Source organism: Narcine bancroftii, chromosome 3 (genome assembly GCF_036971445.1).
Source record: "Narcine bancroftii isolate sNarBan1 chromosome 3, sNarBan1.hap1, whole genome shotgun sequence".
NCBI classification, from domain to species: domain Eukaryota; kingdom Metazoa; phylum Chordata; class Chondrichthyes; order Torpediniformes; family Narcinidae; genus Narcine; species Narcine bancroftii.
In genome coordinates, this window is record NC_091471.1 from 197,496,802 (window position 1) to 197,517,264 (window position 20,463).

The following is a 20,463-nucleotide window of genomic DNA, read 5'->3' on the forward strand; positions in this document are numbered from 1 at the left end:
CCAGAAACAAATCTGTAAATAATTTTTATCACTTGCCTTTGTCTTCGGGTGTTACTTCCTGAGCCTTTTTAAGATCGTCCTATACAAAAACAAAAAAAAATTAATCAATGTTACACTGGTACTTCTTAAAAAAAATCTTCTCAACAGTCTTTTGTAAAATTCTGTGTTCAAGAGATTAAAGAAAATTATGCCAATTACGATCAATTAAGGTAGCACTTTTACCATTGCCTTGTCATAATCCTTCTTTGCTTGCCAAGCCTGAGCCCTTCTGTAAAGTGCCTTAGTGTTTGATTGATTAATCGTCAGAGCCTTTGAAAGGAAATGTAGATATCACATCTGTTCCTTGTGACTTAGTATATCTTTAGCTAAGCAGTGACAAAAATCAAGGCAGGTTAAAAGTATTTAATTCCATCCTATACCATTTCATCCATAGAAACTGACTGCAGTAGGAATGTGACTCAGGTAGACAAAATAAGAAGCTATTTAAATTTTCATCCCATCATTGCAAATGGGGGGAAAAAGTCAGAAGACAAGAAATTATCTTCATATAAGTAAGGAAGACAAAAAAAATCTGCTGATGCTGGAGTCGAGGGCAGTTCACAAGTGCTGGAGAAACACAGCAGGTCACACATGGGAAGTCAAAGGCAGTTGACAATTCAAGCCCAAGTCTTTCATCAGAAATAATTTTAGATGAAGGGCCTAGCCCTAAAACATCATCTGCCTTTGGATGCTGCAGGACCTGCTAAGTTTAACCAGCACCATTGTGTACTACATCTTCATACAGTATCGGTGTAGTGCCAGACTTCAGAACAACTATTTGGTCGACTATCAAGAAAAATGGAACAAATCTACTTTTAAAATACCTAAAAAGGTAATGAAAACCTGATTTCTCTTTCAATCATCAAAACTTCTGTATATTATTTTGTTCTAATAAGCAATTTCTATTTATTACAAAAATATATGCATCCAACTTTCCCTTTCTAAGATCTTTAAATTTATACGATGTTTAAATTTGACGAGTATTCCAAAATATATTAGTATCTGAGCAAATACAATAGCACCAAAAGCTGGTCCATTTTCCTCTTTACTTCCCACAACTGTTACACTGGCAGACATCCCCTTAGATTGGGCATCACTGGTCATTCCTGTAAAACTTATTTTTCTTTGGCTTGGCTTCGCGGTCGAAGATTTATGGAGGGGTAATGTCCACGTCAGCTGCAGGCTCGTTTGTGGCTGACAAGTCCGATGCGGGACAGGCAGACACGGTTGCAGCGGTTGCAAGGGAAAAGTGGTGGGTTGGGGTTGGGTGTTGGGTTTTTCCTCCTTTGTCTTTTGACAGTGAGGTGGGCTCTGCGGTCTTCTTCAAAGGAGGTTGCTGCCCGCCGAACTGTGAGGCGCCAAGATGCACTGTTTGAGGTGAGATCAGCTCACAGGCAGTGGTCAATGGGGCAGGCACCAAGAGCTTTCTTTAGGCAGTCCTTGTACCTCTTCTTTGGTGCACCTCTGTCACGGTGGCCAGTGGAGAGCTCGCCATATGACACGATCTTGCACCATTACTGTCCTTGTGGTTCTCGAGTGTGAATAGAAATTGATACTGACTTTATGTCGCCACAGATTTTCTGGAAAGTGAAGTCCAAAGTATTCATGCAAATCAAGGCTGTTTTTATTCTCACCAAAAGCAGTGAATGAACAATTTCACCCAAACTATATTTTTTTCCTCATACAATAAATTCCTTTCTATTCATCCTTCTCTCTGTTCAGGGCAAAAGTTCCCTTTCCAAACCACTGTCCCTAAATTATCTGGTCGCTCTGGAAGATAATAAAGCACCAGAGATTCCCTTGCCTGTACAGGAACCTCTGAATAATTCACAATGAGAGAGGGAGACATGTTGTTTAGTAAACTCTGTTTTCAGTCTGCTGAAAACAGTTTATCCATGAGCTTTCTTGAGATGCATTTTAGTTTTTCCAGCTCATGCAATTTTTAAAAATTTTATTCTAAAACGTATTTAGAAATGACCCCTACAAATCCAAGGTTAATTTCACACTAAAAATCCTAGCAATGTTCAAATCAAAAACCCTCTTGGATCAGAGATCAAAGTGAAAACAAACCTCATCACAGCTTTCGATTGTTCCATCCCAGTCACCGAGTTTCAACTTGCATGCAGCGATGTTCAGGCGACAGCTCAGTGCAACAGGAACAAGTTTTTTAATCAGGTCTGTCTTCTCTGTTGATTCTTGATTAATTTCATCTCTTAATGTATTTATATATCTTAAAGGGAAACATCTCAAGGTCAAAATCATTGTAATTTTGCGAAATTCTAACAAATTCAAAACAGGGTCCTGTCAGAACCATTTGTATTGTCATTCCTCCTCCCTAGTAAGCTACCAGCTTTTAAATTTATCTGCAATTTTCTGTATTACTCCATTTAATTTCCTGTTTAACCTATTCTGTAATGTGCCTTCCATGCACTACATCTCTGAAAACATATTCCCTTTCCTGTCAGCAGGAATATGGGTTAAATGAAAATATTGCAAAAACAGAAACTATGATCATTCAACCTGATATCAAGAAACAACAAGTGCTATGATATTATTGCTCAATGCATAAATTCCATCTCCCTGATTTGAAAATTTGCAGGGGCTGCAGTCTTCTTGATGTGCATCACTGCTTGGTGGACCCAACATTCACACAGGATCCTAATTGGTCTGTTCTGTGATGATAACATGAATTTGACTAACCACCCATGTTTTGACATCACTTTCCCCCAGAATGGAGACGGATATATTTGCTGCTGTGATCTAATTCCACAGGATATGATCTAAATTTCCATGAGTTAATTCATTGTAAATCTGGTTGAGCATCTTAATCTCTTCTAGAATCTGCTGCTTAGGTCCTCAAGATTCAATTATTAGAAAAAGAGAATTTCATGGGCTTTCTTTCATTGCTAGTTAGAATCCATCATTTTAGATCAGCGAGCTTGGAACCCAAGAGTACACAAAGGACAAGCCTATTTGTGAAAAGTGCTGAATGCCTGCTGCTGAGTCTGTTTACATGGTGTTAAAATTTTCAGTGCGTTAACTTTTGGACAAGAGCTATATACAATGTCTAGCATGGTTAAACTCAGCATAACAAGGTCAGAACTCCAATGTCATAGTGGTTAGATATGTTATGACAACTACCAAGTACACTGATTTTTGGAGTGTAACTTTTACAAGCAAGGGGATGATCTTGTATTCACACTCTGATATGTAAACTGAAATACTCTCAGTGGAAAAGTTGTAATTCCCTACTCTAATACTCAGTGCTTTTGAAGATGATGATTACACTTTTATGAATATGGATATCGCTGGCATTTATTACCCATCCCAAGTTTCCCCTGAAGGGAAAGGCCTTGAAAATTCTGTATTCTAAGAGATTGGATATACAAGTATTTGGATAGCCAGGGACTGATAAGGGATAGTCAACGGTTTTATGCGTGGTGGGTAGTTTAACCTATCTGATAGATTTTTTTTGAGGAGAATACCAGGAAAGCTGATAAAGGAAAAGACTGTGGATGTTGTCTACTTGAACTTTTGTAAGGTCTTTGAGGTTAGTCAGGAAGGATCAGACTCTCAGCATTCATGGTGAGGTAGTAAACTGGATTCAACATTTGACTATATGGGAAAATCCAGAGAGTGGGGGTGGATGATTCTCAGACTGGAGGCCTATGACTAGTCGTGTGCCTCAGGGATTGGTGCTGGGACCATTTTTGTTTGTCATGAATGTCAGTGATCTGGATGATAATGTGGCAAATTAGATCAGCAAGTTTGTAAATGATACAAAGAATGGAGGGGTGGTGGACAACGAGGAAGGGTTTCAAAGCTTGCAGAGATCGGCACCAGTTGGAAAGATGGCTGAAAATTGATGCAATTTAATGCAGACAAATGCGAGGTGTTGCATTTTAGAAGGACAAACCAGAAAAGGACAACACAGTAAATGGTAGGGTACTGAGGAATGGGATAGAATAGAAGGATCTGTGAATACAAATCCACAATTCCCTGAAAGTGGCATCACAGGTCGATAGGGTTGTAAAGAAAGTGTTTGGCATATTGGCCTTAATAAATCAAATTATTGATTAGAGAAGTTGGAATGTTATGATAAAATTGTATAAGACATTTACAGGATTGTGTGCAGTTTTGGTCACCGAACTACAGGAAAGATACAAGATTGAAAGGGTGCAAAGAAGATTTTACTAGAGTGTAGCTGGGACTTCAGGAACTGTGTTACAGGGAAAGATTAGGACTTTATTCCCTGGAGCATAGAAGAATGAGGGAAGATTTGATAGAGGACTTTTTTTAATTATTAGGGTTAGGATCAGAGTAATGTAGATAGTCTTTTTCCACTGAGGGTAGGTGAGGGACAAACCAGAGGACATGGGTTAAGGGTGAATGGAGCAAAATTTAGGGGGGCACTTCTTCACACAGAGTGGTGGGAGTGTGGAGTGAGATACCAACTGAAGTGGTGAATGTGGGCTCAATTTTAACAATCAAGAAGCATTTGGATAGGGACATGGATGGGAGGGTTGTGGAGCACTATGGAAGCAGTGCGACCAGGCAGAAAAGTAAGTCAGCATAGACTAGAAGGGCCATTGAGCCTGTTTCTGTGCTGTTCTATGGTTCTGTGGAGAGTTAAAGTTCAACCATATTGGTTAAATTGAAGTTGTCTGTAGGCCATACAAGGCAAGAAAGGCACCTTACCTCCTCTGAAGGATATCAATGAGCAAGATTTTTTTTTAAAGCATCAATAAATTCAGTCAGCACTTTTTATTCCAGTTATCTGAAAAATGCCACAGCTAAGATTGTCACATTTCACACTGGCATGGCTGAATCAGCAATTTCTGGGTGATAGTCAGATAATGAAACTTCAATGTAAATGAAGAGATTGAAGAGTTACAATACAGATTTACTGAAGCTAAATTGCATGTTCCGTTTGTGGAAGTAATCAGTGATAGGTTTAATATTATCTCTCAGTATCTGTTCCAATTTTAGCACCTATTTTATGGCCAACTATGACAACTTCATCGGTGTATATATTTCTTAGATTATAGTAAAGCACTGCAGATACAGGAAATCTAAAATGAAAACAGAAAATCCCATTAAAAACTCAAATCAGATAGTTAATGGTTAATGTTTTAATTCAAGTCAATAACCTCTCATTAGACTATACAAAAGGCTACTGATTGGAACGGCTAAGCAGGAACATTTGAAAGGGGAAATAGGACAGACACAGATCACTCCAAAAGTCATGAAGATTGCACATGTCTGCCTAATACAATTACATTCATTGTATCCTTTCAAAACCAGGCAAATTTGAAGTCCTGCAGACACAACTGCTGTCGTGTACTTGCAGTATTTTCTGTTTATATCACAGATATTGTTGGTGGAAACTGTTCAGATCCAATGCAGTGAACTCCCCAAAAAAAAACAAGACACTGAACATCAAAAGGATTACTGGTCCATCTTATGAACATTACACACAAACTCACTGTACCAAATCCAGGATAAAATGGAAAACTTCAAAGACCCTACTCTTAAAAGAAAGATCTCACTGATCAAGTTATGTTAGTAATATCTGACAAAGAATGAACTTGAAATAATGCAAAAGGCAAACATGAGCTTCAGCTTTGCTTCCTATGGACACTGGGTGGCCTGCTGCGTTTCTCCATAACTTCTTGTACTACACTTGGGCTTTACTGACCTTCCAGCAACCCGTGACAATGTATGATAACAAAGCCACATATTTAACATTGAAATCTGATAGAAATACCAAGGGCACCAAACTGCTGATTGCGTACTATATCACTAACTGATATCATGTCTTGTCAAAGTAAAGAAAGTCAATGCCTAAAAAAATGGAGCCCCTCATGCACATCTACTGTAATAAGTTTCAAATTGCACTCTTACTCAAATTCTAGTGCACATGCCATAGAACTAGCTTCCAAAGCATTGACATACATAACATGAGGGTGGTCAAAGAAAGAATTCAATGGATTTGAGAATCCATGTTAGCAGCAGATCTAAAATGATTTGAAATTCAAGAACTTTGCTATTTATAATTTATTGGTTAATGGAGACAATTTCCCCCCTCCCTCGTTGCAGTTGTTTTAAAGCATAATGAACTAGATTCTGCTGTTCAAACTTGCACAATTTGACTTTAAAGGTTTTATGCAAAAGGTTGTTGCAGACAACAGGGTGTGGACGAGGAAACAGCACATCTCAGCCAGGAGTTAACAGGTGAGCTCCTTAATTAACCAGATACTTTGGTTGACAGCATGCAACTCCAATACCAACCTCAATTTCATGCATAACAAAGAATATATCCAATGGGTATCCCATTTCCTCACTGCCAACCCACACATCTTCCTAACTCGGAATACAATTTTTCACCGCCTCATTGCTGTGCAAATTCTTGGAAGTCAATAAAAGCAATTGAGAATTTTATACCACAAAGTGTAGCAACTATAGCACCCAATAATTTTTTTTCAAGAAAATCCATTGTTGGATTGGAGGTTAAACCAGACGAGCAGTGCAATTTAAAGTCAGACAAATTCAGTCTGGAGCATGAATAAAAATGAAAAGTGAATTGTGAGAAGAAAAAAAAAACAAGATAACTTAAGATGAAGATGTCACATTTTTAAAATCTGAGATTCAAAATTCAAAGAAATAAGACCATGATTGTAACAGTACATGCAAAGACTGTTTCTTAATTGACATTTACCAAATCAGTAAAAGTCATTTAGGCTTGAAAAAAATTTCTCCCAGTTTTACCTCCTCAAAGATCAAGACATTCGAGAAGCTGAGCCACAGGACTCAAGGCCCACGTGAGCCTGCTGTCTGATTTGTAAGCAAAGGGCAGTGTCACCTTTCTTCATCTGGCTTGGGTGAGTGGGGATTGCAGGCAGCTGTTCTGAGCAGCAGGCCACATTCAGTATGATCACAGCCAATGGTAATCAAGTATAATCAAATCTGTCAGCACATGCTAGCCCAATATCACTACCTTAAAGCCTTGGAGTACTTCTTGTCTGCCATGATCCAGTTCTGGGATTTAAAGAAATTATTTCCAAGATTTTTCAAGTCTTCTGCAATCCGAAAAACAGTGTCAACCTGTTTAAATAATTTATATTAAAAATGCTTGGTCATTCCATGAAAATAATAAGAGTGCTATCCCAACCATTTCAAATGATTGCTTTGTTTTTTTCCCCCCCTTCTTTCTCTTACATCCCTTCTCAACTGCTGGGTCACCTCATTAACAGAGAGAAAGCTGGCCACAACCAGAATACCTGATTAAGCTACAACTTCTGGCTGTTGACGGAAAATATAGTTCAGAGGCTCCTGTAGTTTTGAGCACACTCTCCCTCAGTGACGTGGATTTACATCTATTTTTCTTCTGGTTCCGCTACATTATTATTCATGGTTAAAAATTCAAAATATAAATCAACATTATCGAAGTCATTTTCAAAAGTAGAGATGTCACATGCAGCTGTCTACTGTGTATCAATGATCTTACAGTGTTGCATGCAGTCCTAAAATTGCAGTTAATAATATAGGCATTCCCAAAACTACTGATCAAACTACTGATATAAATTCCTAAAATCTGGACACAAGAAAGGTTTCGATTTTCAATATTGATCAATTAATGAAATCTTAAAATCAGTTCAATGCTGCCCTAAAGCAAGATTTAATCTGAATACTGTATGGTTAAAATTAAAATAGTCATTTTACACTGCAATCCTTAAATTATGAAGTACAGGTGGTTCCCTACTTAGAACTTATGTGACTTACAACCGGTACATATGACTGAAAAAAAACCACAATTTAAAAAAAAAATAAACAAAAAATATAAAAATTACGCACCAGGATCTGGGGATCTTGAGGCTGTTTATTTTGACAGACCAACATGGCAGCGGCCATGGGCTGGGAAGGCACTGAGATTCCACTGCCACTGAATGTGTTCTATTTTTGGGACACGAAGGTGATGGTAGGCCCAATGTTTGAGGTGGGGGAGGTGACCACAGGACTGGTGGTGGTGGACAATGGGTCTTTCCAGCACCGGGCAACGCCTTGGTTGAAGTGTTGAGGCTCCAGTTTAAGAACACGTTGGCCTGGAGTAACAAAGGTCTAACATACGCCCATTTTGAGATCCGATTGGTCGATCAGAATGGAACTCAGACATATGTCAGGGACCATAGGTAAACCTCTTGTTTGATTGAAATCAAAATGGTTCCTCTATTTATACATAATGAATCTGTACACCAAATGTGCGCTGTAGTCATCAAAGCTATCAATTTATCCTGAATTGATAACACGGTAACTTTTATCAAGTGACAAATCTGGTTATATTTCAACACATAGTTATGTCCGCTAACACACAAAGACCAAGGGTTTCCTTTTTTTCCCAACATGACATCGCAGCTGACTCAAGGATTCGTGCAAAGAGCAAAAATCAGGAGCCAACCCTGCCATTTCCTTTCTTGCTATCCTTGGTCAAGAAATGACAATGACACGGTTGGCAAAGCAGTTGGTGCAATGCTATTACAGTCCCGGTAATTGGAACTGTTTGTAAAGAGTTTGTTCGTTCGCCCACCCCATTCAAAAATGTACCTGGATTGTAGGTTAATTGGGGGTATTTGGGTGGCACAGAATCATGGGCTGAAGGAGCCTGTTACTGAGCTATATGTCTAAATTTCTTTAAAAAATAAAAATTTTAAATGGGATGTTTTAGGGCAAAAAACATACATTCAACCTCAAATTTATGCAACTGAAATGGATTTCATTGATCTTCAACAATACAACAGGAAGAATGCTCAGGATCCCCTCAAGAAGTAAAAAGTATTTAACTGAGCTATGTGGATTTAATCTGCTTAATTATTGATTTTTTTTTCAAACAAAATATGAAGGAGAACAATTAATGATCTTTGGTTACGGTAGGGTGTTAAGATTACTATGCAGAGTTGTTATCTGATAACCTTAACAATGAACAATAGAATGACCAAATGTGAATTTAACCTATTAATACTTTCTTCTGGACTAAACTTCCATAGAGAGATATCTATGGGGATGAGACAGTGGGGAAGAACCACCTATGGAATGGAATTCCAATGTTCTTTTAGGTAAAGAGTTGGAGTCATTGGGGGAAAAAAAATGAAAATATACAAGTTTCCTAGCAAATCTACTTGGAAAGAACTCAAAACTACTTACATTATTTATTTCTCCATCAATATCCTCTGGAAAGTCTGGGTATGCATCTCCCGATCCATCAGCAGGAGCTAGACCTAAATCATCTCCTTCTTTAAGTTCTCCACAGTTCATTATTATGCATTGCTGTAGAAATGCAATACAACTTTGTTAAACAGCCTTGCAAAGAAACCTTGTGCAGATGTAAACTTTACTGTGTGAAGAACATTTGGCAAATGAAAACATTCACTTTTATTATAACCTAAAATATTGTTTTGTTTCCTGCAGAACATCACAAAATAAGATGTTGTAGCGGCCGTGTAGCAGGCCGAGCATGCTCACAGCGCGGTATCATGAACCGCACTAGCGCAGCTCTTCAGCAAACATGTGGAGCCGCAGGCCAGACCACTAAGTACTTCACTGGTTAATGGACTGCACATGCGCAGTGCTGTGTGCCGAGTAACGGCATATTGGTTTGCTGTACCTCCTTCTAGAGGGCACAGGGCCCCCACTGTGTTTAATTTAAACCTGCCAGCCCATCCCATGGAGCCCGGGACGGGAGGGATATAAATGAAGCATGTAAAACTCAACTAAACAGTCTTATGTTGACGAACCCGGTTTTGGTGTGTTGATTTAGTAGCTCTACCAAAGTAGATGCTACAATGTTTATTACAGGGGTTGTACAGTTACTGGAAGTTATGCATCTGTACAAACATACTTCAATTAAGTAACTAACAAGAGCTAGTTCCTAAACAGAAAATTGAAGATTTTTAAAAAAATGCACTGAAGGCCTCAGAGGATTGACTTTTCAGCACACAATTATGGAATTCTATTCTAATTACTAAAAGTGAAGATAGTTCCCCTAGAAAAACCAATAGCAGACACTATCCATTGTACAATTCTCAATGTTTAATGAGATCATTCTGAACCCTCTCCTTACCCTCTGACAATGCTAAAATGACAATTTGTAACCACAGCTTTTTGCAGAGTTGCAACAAAAATGAGAGAAAGTAAATGTTCAAACTTGCAAAACAAGAAAATGGTGTTTCCCAAAGATCAGTGCTAGGACCCCTGCAGTTCACCATGCATATAAACAATTTAGGATCTGGACCCACAATTTCCAGTTTTCAGGTTTATTAAATCAAGGCTTACAATTTCAAGATGCATGAGTAAAATACAGGTGAACATGCAACAGGGATGCAATGCGAGTAAATGAACTTCAATCCCAACATGGCATGATGACATTTTGGTCAAAAGAAAGGCCAGGTGCTACTTTATATTACTTTGTCCAAAATTGCAACCTTTCCTTTTTTTATAAAAATGTATTCATTTTGATAACTTAACATAGTTATTTTTCTCTTAAGCTTTGAAAGCTTGCATGTACACCAAAATAACTTAACAAAAGAGTTGTACTTAAATTGTGCCTTATGTGCTCTCAGGATATTCTAGTCCACACATCAAACTCAGGCCCGCGGGCCAAATATGGCCCGTGATATAATTATATTTGGACCGCAAGATCATATCACATATGTATTAGAGCTGGCCCGCTTGCCGCCGTGCCATTATAGCACATGCACAGCTAATACTACAAATCCCAGAATACTTTGCAAATGCATTGGCGTCAGCCCACTAATCGCCCCCACCTCCTCTCTTTACTTTCATTTGCATCTGCGACCTGTTGCCTAACTCACATGTAATAAACCCCTTACGAAAAATGGCCAAACAAAAGACAGAAAACAGGACCTTTCAAGACTCTGACCCCAGAGTTTGATGAACTTGCATTTAAGAAGAGATGCCAAGTATCTGGTTTAGACCCAGGTGCATCAGAGTAAATCACAGTGGAGCAAGCTAAGCTTGGATTAATATTTTCTTTGGTTAACTTTGGACTGTTCATAGTTGAAAGATTGGATTTTCATTGAAGCAGGTTGTTATTTTTTTGACTTGTTGGCTTGTGAAAAAAAATACATTTAAAAGAGCTTCAAGGCTATAGAGAAATATTATTTATTGAATATTTTATTTCTCATTTGTTAATGCTTCTTCTGGAAAGAGTTTAACCAAAACTATTATTAAACATTTATTTTAATAAGAAAAAGTTTAACATTACATATGTTGAAAGAAGAGAAAACATGCAGATGTTGTTGAAAATTTTCAATAAATATTTAGTTTGGCCCATGACTTAGTCCAAGTTTTTAATTTTGACCCTCTGTGAATTTGAGTTTGACACCCCTGTTCTAGTGTGTTAACGCATGTAAAATAATCTTGAACTGTATTCATTGTTGCCAACTAAATGCTCACCACAAAAGTCCATGGATGGTGATACAATAATGAGATTATTTGTTTCAGTCACCTGGAATGAGGGATATTGGTTAAGATTGTTTTGAAATTGTCATGTAATCTTCAACATCCATTTCAGATAGGATCTAGGTTTCAAGTCTATTCTAACAGGAGTACCTCTGTAAGTACAGCACTCCTTCACATCACACCTAGCTATCAATCTAGACTTGTGCCCAGTATGCTTAGGTGCCGAAGTACCTGAATTTTCTAGAACTAGAATTACACTGTTTAGGGGAATTTTCCCCCCACTCATATACTCATATACCACCTTAAATAATCCTTTACTCACCACAGAGCACCCATTGGTATCCTATGCCATAGGTGTTCTGTGGTGAGTAAGGGATTACTCAAAGATGGTGTGCGAGTGTAAGGGGGGGGGGGGGGGGAAGGTTGAGAACTGCTGGTTGGGGCAAAGGAGTCACCCAGGGTTGTTTGAAAATAGCTTTCATTTTTAAACTTTTTCTTAATTTCTCCAAATAGAGATCATGAAACTCAATGTGGATTGATCTAGTTTAGTTATTACATTGCTTTAGAGATGATGCTAGAAAACTGAAACAAAGATTTTTTTTTAATTCTAGAAACACTCAGGTCAGGCAGCCTCATAAAATAAAACAAATCTAATAGTTCAGGTCAAAGGCTTTTTCTCAGAACTGGGAAAGAGAAAAAAGATTTATTTTGCAGAAAAGGAAAGTACAGGATGAAATAGGACGTAGATAATATCTATGCTACATAGTCAAGAGATGTTGAGAGGACAGGTTGTTAATAGAACAGCAGTAGCCTGACAAAGAAGCATATATGTTGCAAATACAGGCCAAGGTGATCTAATGGAGAAGGAAAGAAACTGGATCAGTAACAGACAGATGACTTTCAGTACAAATAGCCCCTTCTGATATGGCTGTGAAACAATTAGCCCTTTTCACACTGGCTAACCAGTAGATTGGCTGTTCAGTGAACTGGTTAAGGAAGCAGTTTTTGCCTTTCACACTGGACCACTATAAACCACTTCTGTGTCCTTTCACACTCATAACAAGGCATTCCCAGGGATGGGGGAGTCTATCCTCCAATGGTAACATTATTATCCTGTATTTAAACAAAATTAACCATATTTAATTATCACATAATTAAGCATTATGTACAGCATAGTATGAGCCCTTCAGCCCCTGCTATTTTGCTGACCTATATAAACCTTTCTAAAAAAGCATGGAAAAGTGGTATAAAACACACAGCCATACATTTTATAAAGTCCATGGGAAAGAGCAATGGCAGGCCTGCCCTCCCAGAATTTTGTGTGGCAGAGCAAGGGCTGTATGCACGGAACATTCATGGAGGGGTTTATCTGCCGCACAGAATTCTGGCAGGGCAGATTCGCCATTGCTCTCTCCCTCTCCTGCTGCGACTTTCCCATGGTCCTTTAGAAATTAATAAAAGTTTATACAGGTCGGCAAAATTTATACCTTCATTTTAATCTTTTGTTTCCTTCATATTCCTGCACTTCATGCAAAAAACGGCATCAACATGTCACTATTTTATCCCTGGATAGCACATGTCCCTTTCACACTGGGCTAATGGCATACAGGCATCTGTTGACTCTGGGGATGATACAACCTACCTAGGCTGAGAAAGGACTATATGCAGGAGCACTCATGGAGGGGTTTCTCTGCAGCACAGAATTCTGGGAGGGCAGGTCTGTCATCGCACACTCTCTCTGCAACTTTCCACGGTCTTTATAAATTGTGAGCCTATGCGTTTTATTGCCGCTACCACTTTCCTTCATACATTTATAAAGGTTTATAGAGGTTGACACACCACAGGGGCTTTAGGGCTCATACTGTGCTGTACATAATGCTTAATTATGTTATAATTAGGCATGGTTAATTTTGTTTAAATACAAGATCATAATACATTGATCAGAATTTCATAAATTGAATACAAACTTAATATATTTTTCATCTTTTGTTTCCTTCACGTTCCTGCATTCACACAAAAACGTCAACGCATCACTTCTTTGTCCCTGGATAGTCCATGTCCCTTTTACACTGGACTAATTGGCAGGCAGGCGTCAGATGACCCTGGGGATGATACAGCCTACCTAGAGGGCCCATCCCTCAGGTGATTTGATGTCTGCGTGCCGATTCGCGAGCATTCACTCTGGCTGTTCATGACTAGGATAAGGTGCCAGTGTGAAAGGGGCTAATTTTTTTTTTACGAGTAAAGGCTGTTTTGGTCACAAATGGCAGGAATGAAAGTGGTAAATGGGAAGATGTGCCAACTCCTCCAATTGCATGGAAAAGCATATAGGATGGCTATTTGTTGGTATGTATATTATTATCGTGAAGGGAGCAATCCTTTTGAAATGCCAAGATGTTTCGGTGCTGGAATCTTGTTGGATCTCTCTGTTCTTCCACACTGCTATGAACCCTGCCAGTAATCTTGGACTCCACCTTCTACTTCCCACTTTTACAGAATGAACTCCATCTGCCACTTCTCCACCCAATTCTGCATACTGTCTATATCCCATTATCTACACTGTTGCACTGATTTGCCCCAGTTTACACACAATTAAAGAATACACTCATTCGTTTCTTTCAGGAAAAAATGGAGTCAACTTTCTTTATTTCTCTTCAGATACAATATTGCATCTTTCAGGTCCCTAAACACTCCCCAGCCAAACCCCTCTGTAACAACTACTATCCATAAAAAAGCCATTTGGAGGCTAAGTGTTCAAATAAACTGTTAATTGTTCATTAGTGAACACAAAAGGACTCATAACGTGGTAATGATCATTGTAATGTGGTAACGATAATGTCCTTGATAATATGACGATCAGTAACAACCAGTCTCTTCAGTCACGGTCAACAGAAAATATGGAGCCTTACATACCCACCATCTATCCCGCCATACCACTCAATGTGGGCAAGTGACCACTTCAACTGCACGCAACCCCCACACATGTGCCAACAACTCCAGTCAATAGCGCATGCGCACTGAAAGAGACAGAACTTGTGCAGCCTCCGGACGCCACCCTTTATCTTCTCATTGGCTCACTGCTACATGGGTAATTCTGACTCTCTCACTATTCTCCTCCTGTATCCGAGATCCATCACTCGTATACTACTGAATAACATACCTGCACATGGGCACTATTACTCCCACATGTCACTTAAGCCATCAGCAAGGATTGGCAGCATTCCCGACGCAGGTAAGTATACAACCACGACAACACTATCAAACACATCAAACATTTTTTTTTTAATCATCTACAGTCTTATTAACCCAGTCCTTCACTTATTCAAGTCATTTATAAAAATCACAAAGAGCTGGGGTTCTAAAACTGAACCCTGCAGAACACCACTAATCACAAGTTCCAGGAAGAATACATTCTATCTATGAACACCCTCTACCTCCAGTGGGCAAGCCTATTACAAATCCATTCAGCCACATTTCCATGGATCCCATGCCTCATAACTTTCTAGATGAGCCTACCATCCCCTCCAATAACTTGTCCACCATTGATGCAAGACTCACTGATCTATTTTTCCCAGGAATATCCCCAGTACCTTTCTTGAACAAAACATGCCATCCTCCAATATTACGGCACATTCCTGTGGCCGGGGAGGATGCAAGAATCATCATCAACACCCCAGCAATCTCTCCCCTCGCTTCCTGTCGTAACCTGGGGTCCATCGCATCTACCCCTGGAGACTTGTTGATCCTAATATTTTTCAGAAGCTCCAAGACTACTACTTTTTGTTTTGAACATTATATTTTTGATTTTTCACTCATGCCAATCAAATAAATTAAATTTTGCATTCTCTTTCCGCATAATATGATTTAGAGTCCTTATTTTTCACTTCTTACACCCTCGCCTCCCTATCTCTTAAATTATACAAATACCAAAATATAAAAATACAGACATACAAAAACCACCAAAATATCTGCAAAGATAATTATCTTCCCTGAAACTAGAGGACCACAGATATTAAATAAAAACATAGGAGGGCAAAACCACACGTCGTCTGTACCATATTCCTCATTTCATAGTCTTAAACCTTTACCTGCTGGGACAGATTGTTTCTTTCTTTCCTTTTTGTGGGGAGGGGGGGGGGGGGGAAAGAGAGGGTTGTAAATTTTATCTTGTGCACCTATGTACCTCAGTACCACTTCAACTAATGTGCCATATCTCTTCTGTAAATTGTCGGTTATTTTCTGCAGGGGAACGCAACTCTGCCTTTCCATATTCCATCTTGCGATATTTAGCTGGGAGCTGGATTTCCACGTAACCACTATACATTTCCTGCCTACTGACAAGGCGACCTTCACAAGTCTGAACTGTGCTTCTCCAATATCCCCTAGAAGGTACAACTCCGGATCCTGTGGAAAATCCACCTTGGTAATTTTTTTTCAAGAGTGTCCCCCAGGTCTTCAGAGAAGGATTTCACCCTTGTACACAGCTAGGTGGAGTGGACAAAGGTTCCTATCTCCAAAACTACTTCTTAACCTCAACATGCTCCTGGTCAATGCAGACTTCACATTCATCAAAGTCCCTCTTCCCAGTAAGCATTGAAGCAAGGACCTCCCCTACCTCCTCCGCCTCCAGAAATACATTTCCCTTTCTATCCTGCGTGATCCTAACCTCACTCTAGTCATCCTCTTATGACAGCCTTAGCTGTAGCAAATAAATGGATAATGTCAACTTGGAAATTAGAAGAGAGCCTGAGAGTACAGCAATGGTACATAGAAATGAATAAATGTATTCCATTGGAAAAAATAACATATAATTTAAAAAATAAAGTCACAGTTTTCGAACAAATTTGGGAACCATACATGGAACACAACAGAGAGGGCCTACCGCAGACCTCCACCCCCTAAAATGATAGAATGAGAAGACGACAAAATGAACTGACCCAGTGTGTAAAAGTAAATGACACAATTTTCTTGTTTATTTTCATTGTGTGAGGACATTGTTTAATGGGTTTATTGTATTGTATAAGTTGAACGTTTAATGGGTTTGGAAAGGGGTGGGAAGGAGGAAAGGGGAGGGAAAATGACACTGTGTATATTCAAGAGGGAAATGTTTGTGTGTATTTTGATTAATATGGTTCATAGTGAGAAAAATAAAAAAAATTTAAAACATTTTTAAAAATCTAGTCATCCTCATGTTCTTCACATACACATAGAATGCCTCGGGGATTTCCTTAATCCTATTAGCTCAAAACCTCACAATTCTCAAGAGCCCTGCCTCGTATTTTCTTCCGAAAACCTAAGAATGCTTCCTTCTTCCTCTTGATGAAATGGATCAACTGGAATAAGAATTCTCAAAAGACTCAAAAATAAATAGCTGCCTGACTTACTGAGTGTTTTCAGCATTTATTTCAGATTTTCAGCATCTGCACCTCAGCATTGGTCACTGAAGACTAAGAAAATGTGATTGCTGAATGAATCTCCACATTAAATCTCTATTTACTAAACTCTGGAATGTTTTAGCAACCAACGTAAACCATTCTGTTCAAAATTAGTAGTAAAATTTGAAACTTCAAAAGGAGTAAAAAAAATTATTTTCAAACTTACACGAAATACTGATAATCAAGAATCCTATTTGTTATATTTGAACCTGTTTTATTTTGCTGTTACTTTCTTCTCACCTTTACAGGCTTCTCAGATTTCACTTCGATGTTTTCCAGCATCTTTACCACTCCCAATCCCTTCAGCGTTTGACCAAAAACCACATGTTTGTTGTCCAGGTGAGGAGTTGGCACAGTTATGATGAAAAATTGAGAACCATTGGTATTTGGCCCTGCATTGGCCATGCTGAGCAATCCCACCTGATCATGCTGCAGAGTTTAAAAAAAACAGTAACTTGCATGGTGAACAGATATCACCAAATTCATATTCAAAAATATATCATCAAAATTCAAGAAAACAATACAAATTGCAACATAACTTAAACGTACCACAGAGGTGCATACTAAATTAAAATTGAACATGACTTTGTCTTTATATTTTCATTAAATTTGTTCATAAGTTACATTGACGAAATTATGATTGCCAAATTAATTTAGAACTAAGTAAAATAGGAGAAATAAATCTACAGAATCTTATCTATAAATGGAATTCTAAATCGTGGGTAGGAAGTAGGGAAACATCTATTCTGATACACTTGATTGAATTATGGAAAAAGATTATGAAATAGGTAGGAAAGGTTTAGTTTCGCAAAAAATGCCCCTTTGTCAAAATAGACATTCCATTTTCTATAACCAATTTTTTTTATATAATTTTTTATTTTTCACACTGTGAACTATAACAATCAAAATATCTACAAATGTTTCTCATTAAATATACACAATGGCACTTTCCCCCCCTTCCCCCCTCGAAGACCAATAAATATTCAACATATACAATAAAACCATAAAACAATGTCTTCACACAAAGGAAAAACAAACCAGAAAAATGTGTAATCTACTATTATACATTAAATCAAATAGTTTTGTCTTCTTATCATTTTAGGGGATGGAGGTCCAAGGCAAGCGCTCTCTGTTATGTTCCATGTATGGTTCCCAAATTTGTTCGAACAATGTGACTTTATTTTTTAAATTATGTTATTTTTTCCAATGGAATACATATTCTTTTGATTCCTTTTCTCTCCCATTCTCTAAAGGAAAGGTTATCTATTGTAAAAGGGATTTGTGGATTTTGCATCAATAATAATTTTGGTATTTGGTAATAGGTTTTTTTCCTTTCTAAGTGGATCTTCTTCCATGTATTAAGTAAATGATGCAATACTGGTGAGCTTTGATATTGCACCAACTTTTCATCCCACTTATAAAGTATATGTTCCGGTACCTTCTCCCCTATTTTATCTAGTTCTATCTCAGTCTAGTCTGGTTTTTCCCTCATCTGGTAAAAATCTGATAAATACCTTAATTGTGCAGCTCTATGATAATTTTTAAAGTTTGATAACTGCAAACCACCTTGGTTATACCTCTCTGTTAATTTATCTAATGCTATCCTCAGTTTCCTCCCTTTCCACAAGAATTTCCTTATTTTTCTCTTTAGTTCATTAAAGAATTTCTCTGTTAAGGGAATTGGCAACGATTGAAATAAGTATTGTATCCTTGGGAAGATATTTATTGTAATGCAGTTCACCTTCCCTATCAACGTTAGCGGTAGTTCTTTCCAATGTTCTAAGTCTTCCTGCACTTTCTTTATTAGTGGCTGATAATTTAGTTTGTACAAGTGGCTTAAGTTATTGTCTAACCTGATTTCTAGATATCAGATTGCTTGTGCTTCCCATTTAAATGGTGATTCTTTTTAAAGTTCTGTGTAATCCACATTACTCATTGGCATCACTTCACTTTTATTTGTGTTGATCTTGTACCCCGATATTTCTCCATATTCCTTCAATTACTTATATAATTCTTTTATTGACATCTCTGGTTCTGTTATGTATACTATGATGTCATCTGCAAATAAACTGATTTTATACCCCTCCTTTATTTTTAACCCTTTTATTTTGTTTTCTATTCTTATCAGCTCTGCCAATGGTTCTATTGCTAAGGCGAACAATGAGGGGGGGGGGCGGGGATATAATGGACATCCCTGCCTAGTTGATCTACTCAATTTGAATTGTTTCGATACATATCCATTTACTACTACCTTTGCCAACGGTCCATTATATAATATTTTAATCCAATTAATATATTTTACTGGCAGATTGAACTTCTGTAATACCTTAAATAAGTAGTTTCACTCTACCCTGTCAAAGGCTTTTTCTGCGTCTAAGGCAACAGCCACCTTTGGTTTTTTATTTCCATGAGCTACATGAATTAGATTAATAAATTTACAGACATTATCCGCTGTTCGTCTTTTCTTAATAAATCCAGTTTGATCTTGTTTTACTATTTTTGGTACACAATCGGCCAATCTGTATGCTAATAATTTCACTATTAGCTTATAATCTGAATTAAGTAGAGATATTGGTCTATATGATGCTGGTGTTAATGGATCCTTCCCCTTCTTTGGTATTACTGTAATTATTGCTGTCTTACGAGTCTGGCAAGTTTTGAGTTTCTTCTACTTGATTCATTACTTCCAGGAGAGGAAGAATTAATAACTCTTTAAATGCTTGATAAAATTCCATTGGAAATCCATCCTCTCCTGGTGTTTTATTGTTCAGCAGCTTTTTTAATATATCCTGTACTACTTCTATTTCAAATGGTTTTATCAGTTTGTTTTGTTCCTCTTCTTGCAATTTCAGCAGTTCAATTTTATCTAAAAACTCTTCTATTTTATCATCTTGCCCCTCATTCTGTTTGGTATAATTGTTCATAAAATTCCTTAAAGTTCTCATTAATCTCTGTTGGGTTATATGTGATTTGTTTGTCCTTTTTCCTTGATGCCAATACAGTTCTTTTAACTTGTTCTGCTTTAAGTTGCCAGGCCAATATTTTGTGTTTTTTCTCCCAATTCGTAATACTTTTGCTTTGTTTTCATTATGTTTTTCTCCACCTTGTACGTTTGTAATGTTTCATTTTTTATTTTTTTTGCCTGCCAATTCTCTCCTTTTCGTTATATCATCCCTTTTTACTAGTTCCTTCTCTGTACTTACTATCTCCCTATCCAGCTGCTCTATTTCCTGATTGTAGTCCTTTTTCATCTTCGTTGCATAACTTATTATCTTCCTTCTAATGAAGGCTTTCATTGCATTCAATAGTATAAATTTATCTTTCACCGATTCTGTTTATTTCAAAATATGTTTTAATTTGGCGTTCAATAAATTCTCTAAATTCCTGCCTTTTAAGTAGCATGGAGTTTAACCTCCATCTATATGTTCCTGGTGGGATGTCCTCCAGTTCTATTGCTAATAACAGGGGTGAATGATCTGAAAGTAGTCTAGCTTTATACTCAATTTTCCTAACT

At 37.8% G+C, this 20,463-nt stretch overlaps 1 protein-coding gene across 1 annotated transcript in view; it reads right to left on the reverse strand.

Moving 5' to 3' along the window:
- The window catches only part of ppid (peptidylprolyl isomerase D), a 35,749-nt gene that overhangs the window by 1,444 nt on the left and 13,842 nt on the right, over positions 1-20,463 (reverse strand). The window contains exons 4-9 of the mRNA XM_069926239.1: positions 17,190-17,378; positions 9,238-9,360; positions 7,037-7,143; positions 2,110-2,269; positions 223-309; positions 37-79 (exon numbers count right to left, since the gene is read on the reverse strand). Coding sequence (XP_069782340.1) covers positions 37-79; positions 223-309; positions 2,110-2,269; positions 7,037-7,143; positions 9,238-9,360; positions 17,190-17,378 — 709 coding nt within the window. The remainder of the gene's footprint in view (positions 1-36; positions 80-222; positions 310-2,109; positions 2,270-7,036; positions 7,144-9,237; positions 9,361-17,189; positions 17,379-20,463) is intronic.